The following is a 14,918-nucleotide window of genomic DNA, read 5'->3' as shown; positions in this document are numbered from 1 at the left end:
AAATTTTGTGGTCATTTGTAAATAAAGGTTTTCCTTATGCAATACTGCACAGGTTCTTCATTCTTATGGATTAGAAACAAAGTCCAAGAGTTCAGATGCTTTGATCGTTTCAAACGGTTTGCTCTGTTTTACATTCAAGCTTTATTCATCTGTAAAATCTACAAAATGTATAAACCACACAGGTAAAATAATGCATAGCAGTTTTTAAGAGAAAACTGTTTTATTACAACTCCAATATCTGTCTTGTGATTTGACCAACCATTTGAACTGGTTTAACATTTTACACCTCAGCAAAGATTATTGACAGTATTATTGTTTCAATACAAAATGTTTACACACTGTTGTAGCACATGTTGGCTGTTAATCTGTGGCGAAATGATCAATGCATCTTGAAAAATACCCTTACCATTCCCATCTACACTAGTAAAAACCCCTGCAAACACTGGTGATAACAATTTGCACATTTGGTCATATCTTTGGTCACAATGAAAACTTAATTCTGTAATCCATATCATTCCTGTGAAAGTTGCTCTTCTCAAGACGTGGCTTCAGTCTTTTTCTCCATCACCACAGTTTTTCTCTCCAGTCGTACACTGACTGGAGGGAAGTGAAACATGTTGAAGGCAAGGCTGCTGTAGCCCTCTATGAAGGCCAGAGGCTGGTGAGTGTCTCGTAGAAGCTGTATCTTTGTAACATTAGCCTCCATTAACAGGTGTGAGTACATTTTGATGTCAGGATTCAGGGGGTCTATGTCTTCCAGTTTGTCATATCTGTTTAAAAAAAAAAAAAAAGTGAATCAAAGCTTTACACAATCTTAAATGTCACATTAAATTTTACACACCTTAGTACAAAGTAAAACAAAAATATACAAACCTCCAGTGTCTGTTTTGCTCCAAGAAGCGGGACACTCCAGTCTCAGCAGCATAGGTGTCAATATGAACAAAGACATCTAAGGGGACAAAGTATAAAATATTTAAATGTTAAATGCTGATACAGTATTTTAGTATAAAATAGAAGGCTACTCATTGTCTCCCATATAATAAGGTTGTTACAATTTCTCTGAGACCAAAGAATTATCACTATACACTCAGTCTTGATGATACTCAAATTTTCCTGCAAATGCAAATGAGTTGAAAGTGATTTAAACCTGCTGTGGCTGGCAGCAACCGGTGTAGTTTCTGCATCCCCAGCCCCCCCGGGTAGTTGTGGTGGGAGACGTAGAGGCAAATACTGGAGTACATTGTGTTGATCAACAGCTGGCCAACCACAACCGCAGAGCCCAGTTTGTACATCCAGGATTTCTGGTAGTTGCACAAACTGAAGTACACAGGAAAAGAAAAACAAGAAATGAGGAACATGAGCAGCAGCTTTTGTTTTGGTTTATCTAAATGAGCAGCTACTCATATAGTTTTAATGTGATGCTGTGGTACTACATGTCTGTCTGAGCATTGCACTGGTATGCACATCTATAATAGCTACTCTAACAGCAAAAGATTTGTGTGAGTTGTTCATCTAGTATTTTTTACTTATCCTGAACATATTTATCTGTTGTGAAGAGTAAAAGTACTACTTCGTGTTTTTCTTAGTGTAAACATTGAGTTTTGTGTTTTGACTTACATGAAAGAACAGCCTCGGGAAGCCACCAAACTGAGGACAGGGAAAGTGTATAAGATGAAGCGCAGCTCCTTGTGGGGCAGTACGGAGTAGATGAGGATGAAGCCAACCGTGGGCAGCAGCAGTAACCTCATCCTCCTGTCAAGAAGGCCGAGGGGAACAAAGAGCAGAGTGCAGCCGAGCGCACGCGGCACCGCGGAGTAAAAGTACCAGAGAAAGGGGGAGGTTTACTGGGGGGAGGAGTCAAGGAAGACTGGAAGGGGACAGAGATTATAAATTAAAAGTAGAAGTGATAGCTGAACTTCACATGGTAACCTCTGCCAAGCGCCTGTTAATTTGTCAGCAAACAGTACTAAAACATTGGAGGAGGAATTTGGTGGATGGGCCATTGGTCAGGGAAGAACTACTGTAATTATACATGGGAATATACAGGAGTAAATGAAAGGATATTCCCCAGTCGGAGCTTTTGTTGAGAATGGTGTTGTACCACAAAACCTGTCCTTCAGGCCACAGGACCTCCCTCCAAAAGAAGGTGTCGATAGCCACGGTCAGAGCTGCAAATGACAAAGGAAATCAAAACAAGCTCCATGGCTATGCTCAACTTCAGCAGTGAATTATTCATACTGTATATTCAACACTCACCCAGGGACAAGATCCCAGCAGGAACAGCATAGTAAAGCAGCTGCAGCAGTCCCAGCCTCCTGCTCAGCAGTGATATCAGCAGCATGAGACCCATGAAGATGCAGAGCTCTGACCGGAACACAATGATGACTAAAGCAGAGAGGCTGATGAAGCGGCCATATTTCTGAGCCATCCATGATGTGAATGCTACTAGAACTGGTAAAAAAAAAAAAACGACCGTCATCACAAATTCAATCCAGAGTTTACTGAAAATTTGATTATTATTACCACTGCATTTTTACCTATTGGCAGTGCAAATACGTTAGGGAGTGTCCTGGTGCTGTAGAACATGAGATGAAATTGTGACGCACATGTCAGACAGAAGAGCCCTGCCACTGTAGAGCCAAACTGCCTCCTCACTTCACGCTGCATGTGCCATAGTGCACCGATAACACAAACTCCCAGCGAGGCTCTGACTGCACAAAATAGAGAGGAAAATGGTTAAAAGCCAAAGAGTAACATTTAATCTAACATCCTGTGCCTGTTGCTTGGAAACTAACAAATAGTGATTACCTATCAGCTGTGTGTAGAATTTCGGTGCATCCAGCAGAGAGGAGACAAACACAACAGGAGAGGAGAGTATGGAGAGAAAAAGGGGGCCGAGGAAAGTCCGTGGCACCACACCAGGAAACTCATGGTGGTCATACTGAAAGACAGCACAGGATTTTTATTAAGTCTCAGCCACTTTTGACACAGACCTCTAGTATTGTGTCAAAATTATAAAAACTCACATTTAGAGAACATATAAATGATGTAACCATATGTAACAATGCATACAGCAATGTGGCATCAAACAAAACATGAAAGTTATCTTTGCTAATATTCTAAAGCACACTCTTTTTTAAATAGAGGAACAATGTTGCTCTTATTTCTTAAACAGTACAAGCTTCACTTACTTTAAATCCTCCTACATGGCTTTGTTTTGCTCTTAATATTAATTTATCAATAACTTTAACTTCAATAGGATCCATTATTATATTATTTAAACAATTCTCTTTTCTACGACTGACAAAGATATAGAAACGGTAACTGTGTTACTGTTAGTGCTCTCTGTATGGTTTATGTGACGCACTCACAAATGCTGAATTCAGAACTTGAAATGTTTTCATTCACTGCTGTTGGTAGCCAGCTAGCACATCTAGTAGCTGGATCTGTAACACCTGCTTACCTTGTCAAAGTCAAGTCTGTGATACAAAATATCGTGCGCTGCTTGTAAGTTAAAGCTCTCCTCTACTTTAGTAAACGGACAAATGAATAAATGCAAAAGCGCCACGGAAATTAACAATAAGAGCAGTGGTAGCCCCAAAACATTCTTCTTTTCAGCCATGACAGCTGAGAGACTTTTGTCATTTCCGGTCAAGACAGGAAATGACCGATGTGACATGTTTTCATATCGTTTTAAGAATTAAAATAATTTTTAAACAGTGGAATTACGATATTGTTTATGGATTTATTCGAATATTTCACTCAAGGAAAAAAACTAAAATATCTTACATGCTACTACTACGTTTCCTGAATTTTCCACGTGCGGAAGGATCCTTTTGTCCCGCGCGTGGCGGCTTGTGGTTGGCTGCAAATGTGATTGACAGCGGAAAAGAGCCAATCAGCGCAAGCCACAATTCGACCAGGACGCTGACGCGGAAAACTAGAACCGTACCATTTTCCACCATAACCGGCATGTAAATACTACTTTCTTTTGCTTTGCATAGATAGCGCAAACGTAGATTTAATGTTTATAAAAGCTCATTTAGATGTGTCCGAACCGCGCAGCACTTTATCATTGGTGAGGAGCTAGCCTGCGAGTGGCTTAGGCGTGTTTTGTGTTATGAAAGTGGGTCTGTAGTGTTTGGATGAGATGCTGTCCACCGGTCCAGACCTGCGGCTACTGCAGCTTTTGTATTGTGTTACTCTTATTTTACTTTTACAAGTCACCGACGCCAAGAGGGATTTAAAAAGCGCCTGTACCACCTGCCAGCAAATTACTGATAACTTCCAAAAGGTGGGAGAACAGTTGTGTTGTTTGTGTGTGTGTGTGTTTGTGGTCTGCTTTTTGTTGCTTTGTTACCCCTAATATAGCTCTTTCTTCACACAAAAATGACTGTTTTGTGTTTTTAGGGCTTTGACAGGACAGTGAAGCAGAACTTTGGCGGAGGTAACACAGCCTGGGAGGAGAAGACGCTGTCTAAATATGAGACAAGGTGAGACAACAACACACTCTGTCCTGCTGAAACCACAGGTCGCCCTGCCACAGGCACATGTCATCTGAGCTGTGTTTGTTTTACACCAGAGCTGTGGACTGTTGAGGATGAAGCATGAAGTTTATCAGAGTTGTAGATAAACCACATGAATTTGAATCTGTAGCTCACAAGTTGCCACATCAGCTTAGGCAAATATTTAACAGTTACATCTGTCCGTTTGACTAGACAAGGGCTATTGAAGGAAGCAGGTTGTTTTCATGCATTTACACATGTAATCTCCCAAGTTTCCTGCCTTTACATTGTTGTATTATTTTAGGTAGATAGGTAGTAGGTACTTTATTAATCTCTTTAAGGGGAAATTTGTGTGTCACAGCAGCCCAAAATACAATAGAGATGCATTAAAATACACAAGGACAGACACGCTGTGCTGTGCAACAAAGTGCAGAGTGCTTGGTGTCCATTCAGCTGGTCTCGTCCTTCTTTTTTTGCAGTGAGATTCGTCTGATGGAGATTGTGGAGGGGCTGTGCGAGAGCAGCAGCTTCGAGTGCAACCACATGGTCGAGGAGCACGAAGACCAATTTGAAATTTGGTGGTTTAAGAGGTGGGTGTGTTGGTTTAATGTAAATATTGTCCAAGTCTTAATGTCAGCACACACACTCACAGTGGCAGAGCTGGATGGATTTAAACTGTTTGTCAGAGGTGTACAAAAACATTAGTTTTTTCTGTAAGGTGTGGTAAACCTCATCTCTTCCTGTTTGGTTTTGTTTTTGCAACGCAGGAAAACAAAACATCCTGATCTGCATAAGTGGTTCTGCGTAGAAAACATCAAAGTGTGCTGTCCGAAGGGATCGTTTGGACCTGACTGCAATGGTGAGGACAAAATATGTAGCAATGCATGATCCCAGCAAGTAAAACCACTGGTCTATGGAGGTAATGCTGATGTTAAGAGTGTTTTAACCTTTTTCTGTTGCTTCTGCTTAATTTTTAGCCTGTGTGGGCGGCTCTGAGAGACCCTGTCACGGAAATGGAAGGTGTGACGGCGACGGGACTCGTGGTGGGAACGGAAAGTGCAGCTGTGACCATGGTTACGAAGGGGAGTTCTGCCTGGACTGCATCGACGGCTACTTCAACGAAGTGAGGAACGACACCTTCTCCCTTTGCACAGGTACTAATTTAAACGCAGAAATGAGTGAAAAGGCAGTTGCACCTAATGGTTGGTGGTGACTCTGGTGACTCTTACGTTTGGGCTTCACTTCCTCACACAGAATGCCACACTTCTTGCAAGACCTGCACTGGAGAAACAAATCAGGACTGTGATGAGTGCAAGGACGGCTGGGAAGAGGATGACCAGGAAACATGTGTTGGTAAGAGAACCAGTAATAACTATAAAACCAGTATAATTATGCATTTTAAGGAGAATATAACAACAGTTCAAAGAAGTGTGTGAAGTTGGGGATCCATGATGAGACTTAAAGGGATAGTTCACCCAAAATTCAAATTGCACTCATTATTTACTCACCCTCATGTCGACTAAGGGCTGGGAGAAGTTTCAGAGTTATCCGTTACAGGGGGTCTCGGCGTAGCAGTGCACGTCCATATAATGGTTGCAAATGGATACCATTTTTCTTCGTAACAACAAGAGACACCAAAAAACATCCAAATACCTCCATGCTGCTCGTATGTAATGTCCATCTTGTATTGAAGCCCCGAAATGCGAAATTGTCTGAAGCCCCGAAATGCTGTTCCGAAAAAAATTGGACGAACCAGGAAGAGGAGCTTTCGCTACAAACAAGCTTGAAATATAGATTTATTTAATTTTTTTCGGGGCTTCAGACAATTTCGCATTTCGGGGCTTCAATACAAGATGGACATTACATACGAGCAGCATGGAGGTATTTGGATGTTTTTTGGTGTGTCTTTTTGTTACGAAGAAAAGTGGTATCCATTTGCAACCATTATATGGACGTGCACTGCTACGCCGAGACCCCCTGTAACTCAGAGAAGCCACGGAGGACTCTGAAACTTCTCCCAGCCCTTAGTCGACATGAGGGTGAGTAGATAATGAGTGCAATTTGAATTTTGAGTGAACTATACTTTAAAATCATATTAATCTATGGTGGTGGTCTATGGTTTTATTGCACTTGAACATTTCAAATAGTCAGAAAGAAACCACTTTAACTTTAATATTTTGCACTTCTAATGAAACATTAGAACATTAATTAGTCGATTGCCAGAGAATATGCAGTGCTTTTTGAGAGTGTCCTCCATACATGCCTGTGATTTTGGCCGAATAATTACATTTTGGACTCATCTGTCCAGAGAACAGACGTCCAGAAGGCCTCTGGTTTGTCCACATGCTCTCTGACAAAGTTTAAATGGGCAACTTTGTTCTTTCTTGAGAGCAGAGGCTTCTTTCTAGAAACATGTTTATTCATTTTTCACTTGATTGTTGACGCATGCACATTCATCCCAGATGCTGCCAGAGAGGTCTGCTACTCTCTGGAGGTGATGTGTGTGATGATGGCCTTTACCTGATTTATTATATTTCTGTTGCTTCTTGGTTGAAGTTTCGATGGCAGTCCACTTCTGAGCAGAGATACTGTGATGCAGAGTGTCCTCTTTTTGTAAATGATTTGTCTTGCAGATCTTACAAAACCTTTCCTTAGGATGTTTCATTTGATTAATTGATTATCTGAGCACCCACATGTGTTTCACCTGAGTCTATCACCTCCTTGACTTCTGCACATACTCTGATTCTATGTTTCACATACTCTGCTGGCTACTCACACAGTTCCCACAAAACAAGTACATGGAATTGATAAACGTAAACCTGACTGGTGATGATTTTTTTTTTTTTAAAAGAACAAACTATTCAAGGAGTTCACAAACATGTGCAATGCTTTTCATAATCAGTTAATCATTGAGCAAAAAGCCCAAAATGTCTCTCAGATTACAGCCAAGAAATTGTAAAAAATGTAGCTGTTTTACTTCAGATTGTAACTGTGATAATAACTATAACTCACTGCATGCCATTATATATTTTGTTGTTTCAGAACAAATACAAGAGGCTGAAAGTGTGCCCATGTTTGAATCTAAATAGGATTTTCTTTATGAAATTTGCAACAAAAAACTTGTTAATCAGTTTTAATGTAAAGGCCTGAAGGATGTAAATGGTACCCCAGCGCTCTGGACAGTTCATCTCACTGTAATCTGTCTCATGTGTTGCAGATGTGAATGAGTGCACCGCAGACTCCTCTCCATGTGAAGAAGATCAATACTGCGTTAATACAGAAGGCTCCTACTCCTGCAAGGGTAAAGGGACTTTTTTCCCCTGTGATATGACCTTTATTTCAAGGCTATATGTGTTTTTTTTATAATGTGCCATGTTTCAAAAATGAGAAAGTTATTCATTTATCTAATAGAAAGTTTTTTGGGTGTGTTTGTCCTTTACAGCTTGTGACAAAGTTTGCTCCGGCTGCACTGGACCTGGTCCTGATAAGTGCCAAGCTTGTGTTGACGGGTACCAGGACACAGAGGGCACCTGCACAGGTATAATTCAACTAATTGATCTTTTTTTTTTTTTTTTTTTTTGTGCGCTTTGTTAACTCTTTCGCGACCATTGACGAGTAAACTCGTCACAGCCTGCCGAACGTTCACGACCACTGACGAGCAAACTCGTCAAAACCGTTTTTTTACAGATTAAGATAATAGACACTCTGAGGTACCCTGTGTGTGAATATGGTAGTCCTCTGATATGTAAAACTGTTTTAAACTAAAACCAAAACATAATGTTTTTTATAAACTGTGTGATCTTGGTTTTGTTTGAGTAATCGTTCTCCTTGAATGCTGCTCTGGGGACAGCGTGCGGCTGTCGGCTACAGTGTTGCCACTTTCTCGCTGAATCTGGCGACTTTCCAAACCCTCTTTTGACAAAAGCGACCGACGACAAATCTGGCGAGTTTTTCCGGTGTTGTTTACAAACGTTTCTGGTTTGGAGACTCGGATCTGAAAGCCCGTTATCACAGCTGTTTTCACGGTGCAGCGGAGCGGGCGCTCTGCAGCGGGGGCTGTGACCGGCCGCCCCCGCCCCACAGCACTCATCGCCGGCCAGTCACACAGCAGTGTCCCGGAGCTGCTGCGCTGCGGCCAGAGACCCGCACCGCTGCACCGCTGCTCTCCATGCTGCCACACCCCCCAGATTTACCTACAAATATATTTATTTAGCCTTAGAAATGATTTGGGAGACATGCCACACTGCAGAGTACCGGTAAAATGAGCAGATTGCCACTTGACACAAAAGTGCGTTTTTCTCTGAAACTAGAGCGGGAGCTCCGTTTTTGGAGAAACCCAGCTCTCTTCTCCTCCTTCGTACTCACGAACGAAACGGCAGAAAAACTCGCCGTTTTTTAGAGAAGCACGTTGTAAAGTCACTCTTCAACCAAGTGAAGACCGTTTGTTTCTAGGTGACGTACATAGTTCGGTTCGACGTGAGATAAAAGGTAAACAAATAGCCAAAAACATGTGGTCCTGAGCGGATGTGCTGAAGAATTAGTGTGGTCGCGAAAGAGTTAAGAACAACAAAACCATAGGATATCAACATACTTGTATTTTTATTCAGTCTCGTCTCTGTTAGCCGTAGCATATTGAAGTTTCTCACTCATCAGTGTTGTGTTTTGTTTTCCAAGACGTCGATGAGTGCTCACAGTCAGAGCCAGTCTGCACAAAGGAGCACCAGGAGTGTGTCAACACTAAAGGCAGCTACACGTGCCTCTGTGCCAGTGGGTACGAGGAGCAGGATGACGAGTGTGTGGAAACGCCAGAGCCAGGTGAGGATAAGTGTTCATTGGGGTGTGCTTTAACACAATCAAGTTCTCAGTAGTGGACTGAAAGTTTGTATTAGCTGCTAAATTTAGTTCAGGTTTTTGAAATTACTGCAAAGGAAGAGAAATGATACATAATATAACATGCACTTAAGAAGTCATCAATAAAATGTTGATATATTAGTTGGAATCTAATTTTGTATTATTTACACATGTTTAAATTTGTATTAGAAGTGGCAGCGGAGGCAGAAGCATCTGACACGACCACAAGTCCACGTGGGGAACTTTAATTCCAATGCTGCAATCATGAGGAGCGAATGAGGAGGAACTGTTGAAACCTGCCACATCTGAAGCTGCTCCTTTTTTTAAATATTGTCGACTACATGCACTTAATGTACCAGCTGCACTTGCTGCCGAGACAGTGTTTTCCCAGCAGTGAATCATGGATTAACGGACAAACATGGAGAGACATTTTACGCTCAGTTGAGCTGGTCATTGTTGCTTTTCTCCGGTGTGCGCAAACCACCACTTGTTGTCTTTATTTGTCCCGTGGTTTTAGAAATTCAAGGTGTTTCAATAAAGGTGAATAATGTTAAATTTAAGATAAATCTGTGTCAACAAAATGTGTGTATCTTCCACAATGTTTGTGCTGTTTATTCTATAGGAGCAAATGCGGTGCTAAGATAAACAGGTGAAGGTCAGATAGATCTCAGGTTGTGTGGTTGCAGTCATCATAGTCGACCACATGGGGGCAGTCTAACCACATAAAATATGTATAGTCACCACTGCGCTGCGCTTCATTTAAATAGTTGGTCTCTGCCCTTCATGCAGCCTGTTATGATGCACAGCCAGGTTTAAGGTCTAGGATCCATACTCGATATTCATACCCACATGTATCATATTCTTGCTTTAAGAGCTTTAATCCAAGATTTACTCTTTGACCTATCGTATCTCTGACCTCCTCTTTTGGTCCTTTGCAAATAAGCAGCTTTTCAGGAAAGATCTTCCTCTGCTCCGACTCAGATCAAAGAATATTTTTCTAACCATGGTCTCACCTCGGGAAAAAAAAGACGTCCTGGCTTCCTGCTGGATGATGTCAGCTGTTTTGACTCGGCAGGCCCATTAAGGTGGAAGGAACATCCAGTTGAGACCTGTCTGAACTGGTAGTGCAGAGATGCAATCACACCACACACCCACCCCCTCACTCACAAAGACACCCTTACCCTCTCCACTTTTCACCCCTGGATGTTAACTCCACGTTATTGAAAGGGTTTATCAGTGAGGATGAGAAGAGGCTCTTCCGCAGTTTGGATACATCAAAGTCAAAACCTGGAGAGTTTGCAGTCTTGTCAGTTAGCAGATTGGTAGACAGAGCTTTGTTCATCCCTTAGGGGAAGTTTGGTTCGTTCTTGGGTTTCCCCAGAGGTAGATCCCCTTGTATGGAGTTACAATGGCTAACCCATTGTGTGTTTGAACTGAGACGCAAGCTTTTTAAATTACTGAAATTAAACTGAAGCCTATATGGAAATTTCTAGGTAGCTCATGCACCTCCCCCAATTTATTTTTTTGGGCAGATTTCATGTTAGTATAACCAGTCTGCTACTTCAGAGGCCTCTGTATCTTAGCATGGTAACCATAATCACCCCAATCTCAATAGGAAATCATGTTGGGCAGTAGAAGAAAAACAGACCTTAATGCTGAAATGAGTATCTTTTACCAAAGCGTGGTGAATGTGCAGGTCACAGCTTGTCCATGAGAGCGTTTTGGAGTTGTTGGATTGTGTATTTGATGAGTTCGATGAGGGACAGGGGACCTGTACCATTCATCTCCATTGTGTTCGCTGAGCAGCTTGCGTCTCTGCCCCGCAGATCTCAAAACAACATGCACTAATTAAAGGCAATGAACCTACTATAGGGATTATGGCAATAGGGGAATTTGCCAAAATTTTGAACTATCCCTTTAACCATTGTGTTACTCATCAGTTTGCTGTCAACATCAAAATCCACCAATCCATCCATCTACCCACAAGGGGTTGTGTATGATTTTATAACATAACATAACAGGTCTTGTTTTTGCAAACATCACTAGGGTAGAGTAATTGTTTTTACTTTTTGGTGCTGCAACATGCTACTTTGCTTCGAGCCATTTTAAAAATTCAACAAGATTTTACATTTGGCTCAGAGCAACCAAACGATCCCAGAGCTCACAAAATGAAAACAGATCACTCATCGGGCCGGCAGATCCGTCTTTTGAATGTTGCTTAAAATTTTCAGTGTGTTGACCTTGTGACCTCTCTAAGATAGCTCTTCTAACCACTGGGCTTGGCTGCTGTTGAAATTAGAGTATTGTTTATTCCACATGCGGGTCGACCCCTTTCGTGCGGTGTAGTGAATCCCTGGTCAGATTCCGCAAAATGCGTATCAAGACGTGGATGGTGTTTGTGTGTCGCCGCGTGCGCAGCGTTTCCCATGCGTATGTTTATACTGACTGAAGCAGCATGTGCACAAATACTCGTGTGGTTGGAGGGGCACCCTGCTCTTTTCTTCCTGACTTTGTGGTGGTTTCCTTGTGCCAGTAAACCTCAGCTGTGGAGCACATGGTCCAGCTGTGGCGGGGTGACTATGAGGACACCGAGAAGGTTACCGAGGAAACCCAGCAGCACGCAGAGCGGGAAACTGCGCAGAGCACCGAGCTGATAGCACCATAATCTCCTCCACTCGGAAATGCTTGTTTATTCCTGCCCTCAGTTCCCGGGCATCAAACCGTGGCTCTGGTTCTCCTCTTTAAACTCATTCATCAGCAGTTAAATCTCAGAAATGCTGTTTCCCAAAGCTATCCTTAGACAACAATCGCTTTTGTTTCATTGTAAGGCAGTGGGACAGAGATAATCATAGTGCTGAGATACACTGAGGGGAACTGCACGCTAAACTAAAAGCCAGATGTGGCACCATGTGCTTCTGTTCAGCTGTCAGTGGCCTGCACCGCCTCTGATGTCAGGCACTCCTTAAACTTGCTGCCCTCTCTGATGCGGTCGGGTCTGCCTTCCTCTCACCCATCTGAACGCTCAACCGCCAATGATTAAAACAGACAAATTGGAAACTCCGCAGAGCTGAAGCAAACTCCACTATAGAACTCCTCTAAAAGGTGCATTTTGGGAATCTTCCCTCTCAGGGCACCTCGGCAAATGAACCGACACCGGCTCTCCTGCTCCGAGATGGTTTATGAAGCGCAGACTTAGGCTTTGAAGTAGGAGCATTACATGGAGGACGGAGCAGGAGCAGCAGCTGGAGCTGCATCTGTAGCTGTAGCACTTTGCCTGAGGTTAAGGAGGGGAAATTGGAAATTTGTGTTGTGTGCAAAAAAAATATAAAGCACCCACTTGCAGTCTTTGTGACCCCTGAAACGCAGATGAACCCGAATGTTGGATTTCACCAGAGGGCAGAGGCCGGGGTTCTTTACTCATCTGCTTGTAACTGGGGGTACAGGCAAGAATACACAACAATAATATGCAAATATCTGTGTTAAATGTGAAACTATGAGCCCAAACAATGAGCTGAATGAGGCTAAAACCCTCAGTGTGGAGTCGGATGGTAATTTTATGTAGATTCAATACCGCAAACAGTTTTTCTATCATACAGTTATTTGAACCTATTGCAGCTAAATTTCAATGAACAAAAAAGTTCATTGAGCTTGGTGAGTATTTTGTTTGTCTTTTGCATAAAATCACCAATGTGTTTGTTATGCATTAGAAACTTCACTCCATTTCAAAGATGAACCATGAAAGCTTTCAAAAACAAGTAATTCTTTTGATAAATGATAAGTCTTTGCTTTTCATCTGTGAAAACAACTCCTGAGAGGCAAGAGAAAATTACATTTATTTGTTTAGGGAGGGATAAAAATGTTTTAAAGAATTTCCCCAAAAAGTGTCACTTGGCTCCTGGGGTTTCTTTATACAAATGAAAGAAATAGAAATAAAAACAATAGAAATTGACTTGCTGTCAGAGCTGCTGTAACTAACAGTTTTTCCGAAAAACATTTTTTAGCAGAAGTAATCAAAAGGTCATTTAGCATTGATATGTTTGCTGTCATTTCCATCACATTTATGTGGCTCTTCTTGTGTAACCCCAGTTGATTTTGCTGCCTGTTATCAAAGCTTTTGTGTAAAAAGGAGATTAGCTGTTTGAACTGCAGAGTCTGCATTTACCATGTATGCTGGGATTGATGAACACGTCCATCTGTGGGGGATTGAATTGACTTCCGACAGGCGTAAACAGTAATGTAAATATGAATTATTTACATCATGGAATCACAATACTTTTTTTCCCGCCCTAACAACAAGATGTGCCTGCAGCCTGAAGCAGCAGAGAAATAATAGATTAGCAAATCATCCGGCGACACCAGAGTTTTCCTCATGGGTAAAAAGCGATATTCTACCTGGGACTGTTCTGTTCAATAAGAGAGTAAAACCAATCCAAACATTTTCAATTATTCAGCATGTATGTGGCCCTACTAGTTCATTGTGGTGTAAATGAAAAGTAAGAGGGAAAATAGTCCCTTTTTCTTCTTTTCAAAGAAATATCATGGTTTTTTTTTTTGTATCCATTGAGTAGATTTTGCCTCATGTGTGCACTCTTCCTGGAAATGGCCCACACAGAGGTGCTGTTTATATACAGAGAGAATGTGACTGCTCAAATGTTCTGCAGGGGAACAATCTATAACAGAGACTGCTGCACCTCTATACGCTGTTTTCTTTTATTAAAAATAAATGCCAGTTTCCGTCTCTAGATAGTGCCCTCCGCTTGCACAGCCGGCCGTAGAACAATGCAGCGGCTAAATAGTTTTTCAGAGGTGTATTTCTCAGGGGAGCAGGAGGTGGAGGAGAAGAAGGAGGAGGAGGAGGAGGGGGCAGGAGACAGGGAGTGGCGTGGCGCGAGTTGGCACGCTCGCTGCTGTGCAGAGATTTCTCAGACAGGTAGAATGGATTGATGTTACCAACCTTTGTTTGATCTTAAAGCCAGCGCCCATGTCTGTGGTTGTCTGTCTACACGTGCAGGCATCTGTGTGTATGTGTGTAACAGTTTGATAAGATTTGGCTTGTGTGTTTTGGTTTGTGTGTGTGTGTGTGTAGCACTACTGTGTGACTGCATCGTCTGGCCTGTGATCTCTTGCACCCATCAGGAATGAGAGGAGACAGAGGGCGACTTTGATCTCCCAGAGACGCTGCCGTCCTAAAATCCTACAAAGAGAAGTCAAAAAAGAAAGAACACTTGAATAAATCTCTTGCCTGCTGTGCACTTTTAATTTTTAATCACACTGATTTAAATAACACATTTACATTTAAGACTCTTAATTCGTACTCTAATCCATTTCACATAACCAATAGGCTTAGAGGGTTTATTGTCTTTCCTTAAACTGACGTAAATAAGCTTTTAGATGGCTACTCAGTCCATTGTGGATACAATTAAACAATCAGGTTACAACTGGATTTCTGTTTAGAAACCAATGATGCAGGTTCACCAAAGAAATAGATAGGCTAGCTGAAGACTGAGGCACACAGTATGGTACAAGATCACTAGGCATCACCAGCAAGAATCCATGGACCCA

At 42.0% G+C, this 14,918-nt stretch overlaps 2 protein-coding genes across 3 annotated transcripts; one reads left to right on the top strand and one right to left on the bottom strand.

The window, feature by feature from the left end:
* Positions 1-188: 188 nt before the first annotated feature.
* Positions 189-3,655, bottom strand: alg12 (ALG12 alpha-1,6-mannosyltransferase). Its single transcript, XM_083999474.1, has 9 exons — positions 3,464-3,655; positions 2,809-2,941; positions 2,538-2,711; positions 2,257-2,451; positions 2,066-2,168; positions 1,618-1,842; positions 1,148-1,317; positions 874-949; positions 189-770 (listed from the first exon to the last, which is right to left on the bottom strand). Exons 1-9 carry the CDS (start codon positions 3,620-3,622, stop codon positions 536-538), a joined length of 1,470 nt encoding a protein of 489 aa, XP_083855600.1. The 5' UTR covers positions 3,623-3,655; the 3' UTR covers positions 189-535.
* A 272-nt stretch (positions 3,656-3,927) lies between these two features.
* Positions 3,928-9,922, top strand: creld2 (cysteine-rich with EGF-like domains 2). Of its 2 annotated transcripts, none has more exons than XM_083999228.1 (10): positions 3,928-3,974; positions 4,411-4,493; positions 4,985-5,095; positions 5,273-5,364; positions 5,483-5,659; positions 5,760-5,858; positions 7,723-7,806; positions 7,948-8,043; positions 9,180-9,320; positions 9,546-9,922. In XM_083999228.1, the coding sequence occupies exons 3-10, from the start codon at positions 4,998-5,000 to the stop codon at positions 9,602-9,604; spliced, it is 846 nt and encodes a 281-aa protein (XP_083855354.1). In that variant the 5' UTR covers positions 3,928-3,974; positions 4,411-4,493; positions 4,985-4,997; the 3' UTR covers positions 9,605-9,922. The 2 variants fall into 2 exon arrangements, with proteins under 2 accessions (XP_083855354.1, XP_083855353.1); XM_083999227.1 differs by having other exon boundaries at positions 3,932-4,294.
* The last annotated feature ends 4,996 nt before the right edge of the window (positions 9,923-14,918 follow it).

This window comes from Trachurus trachurus, assembly GCF_905171665.1.
Source record: "Trachurus trachurus genome assembly, chromosome: 23".
In the NCBI taxonomy this organism is placed as follows: domain Eukaryota; kingdom Metazoa; phylum Chordata; class Actinopteri; order Carangiformes; family Carangidae; genus Trachurus; species Trachurus trachurus.
Note: the sequence above shows the minus strand (reverse complement) of the source record. Positions and strands in the feature narration are given on the sequence as shown.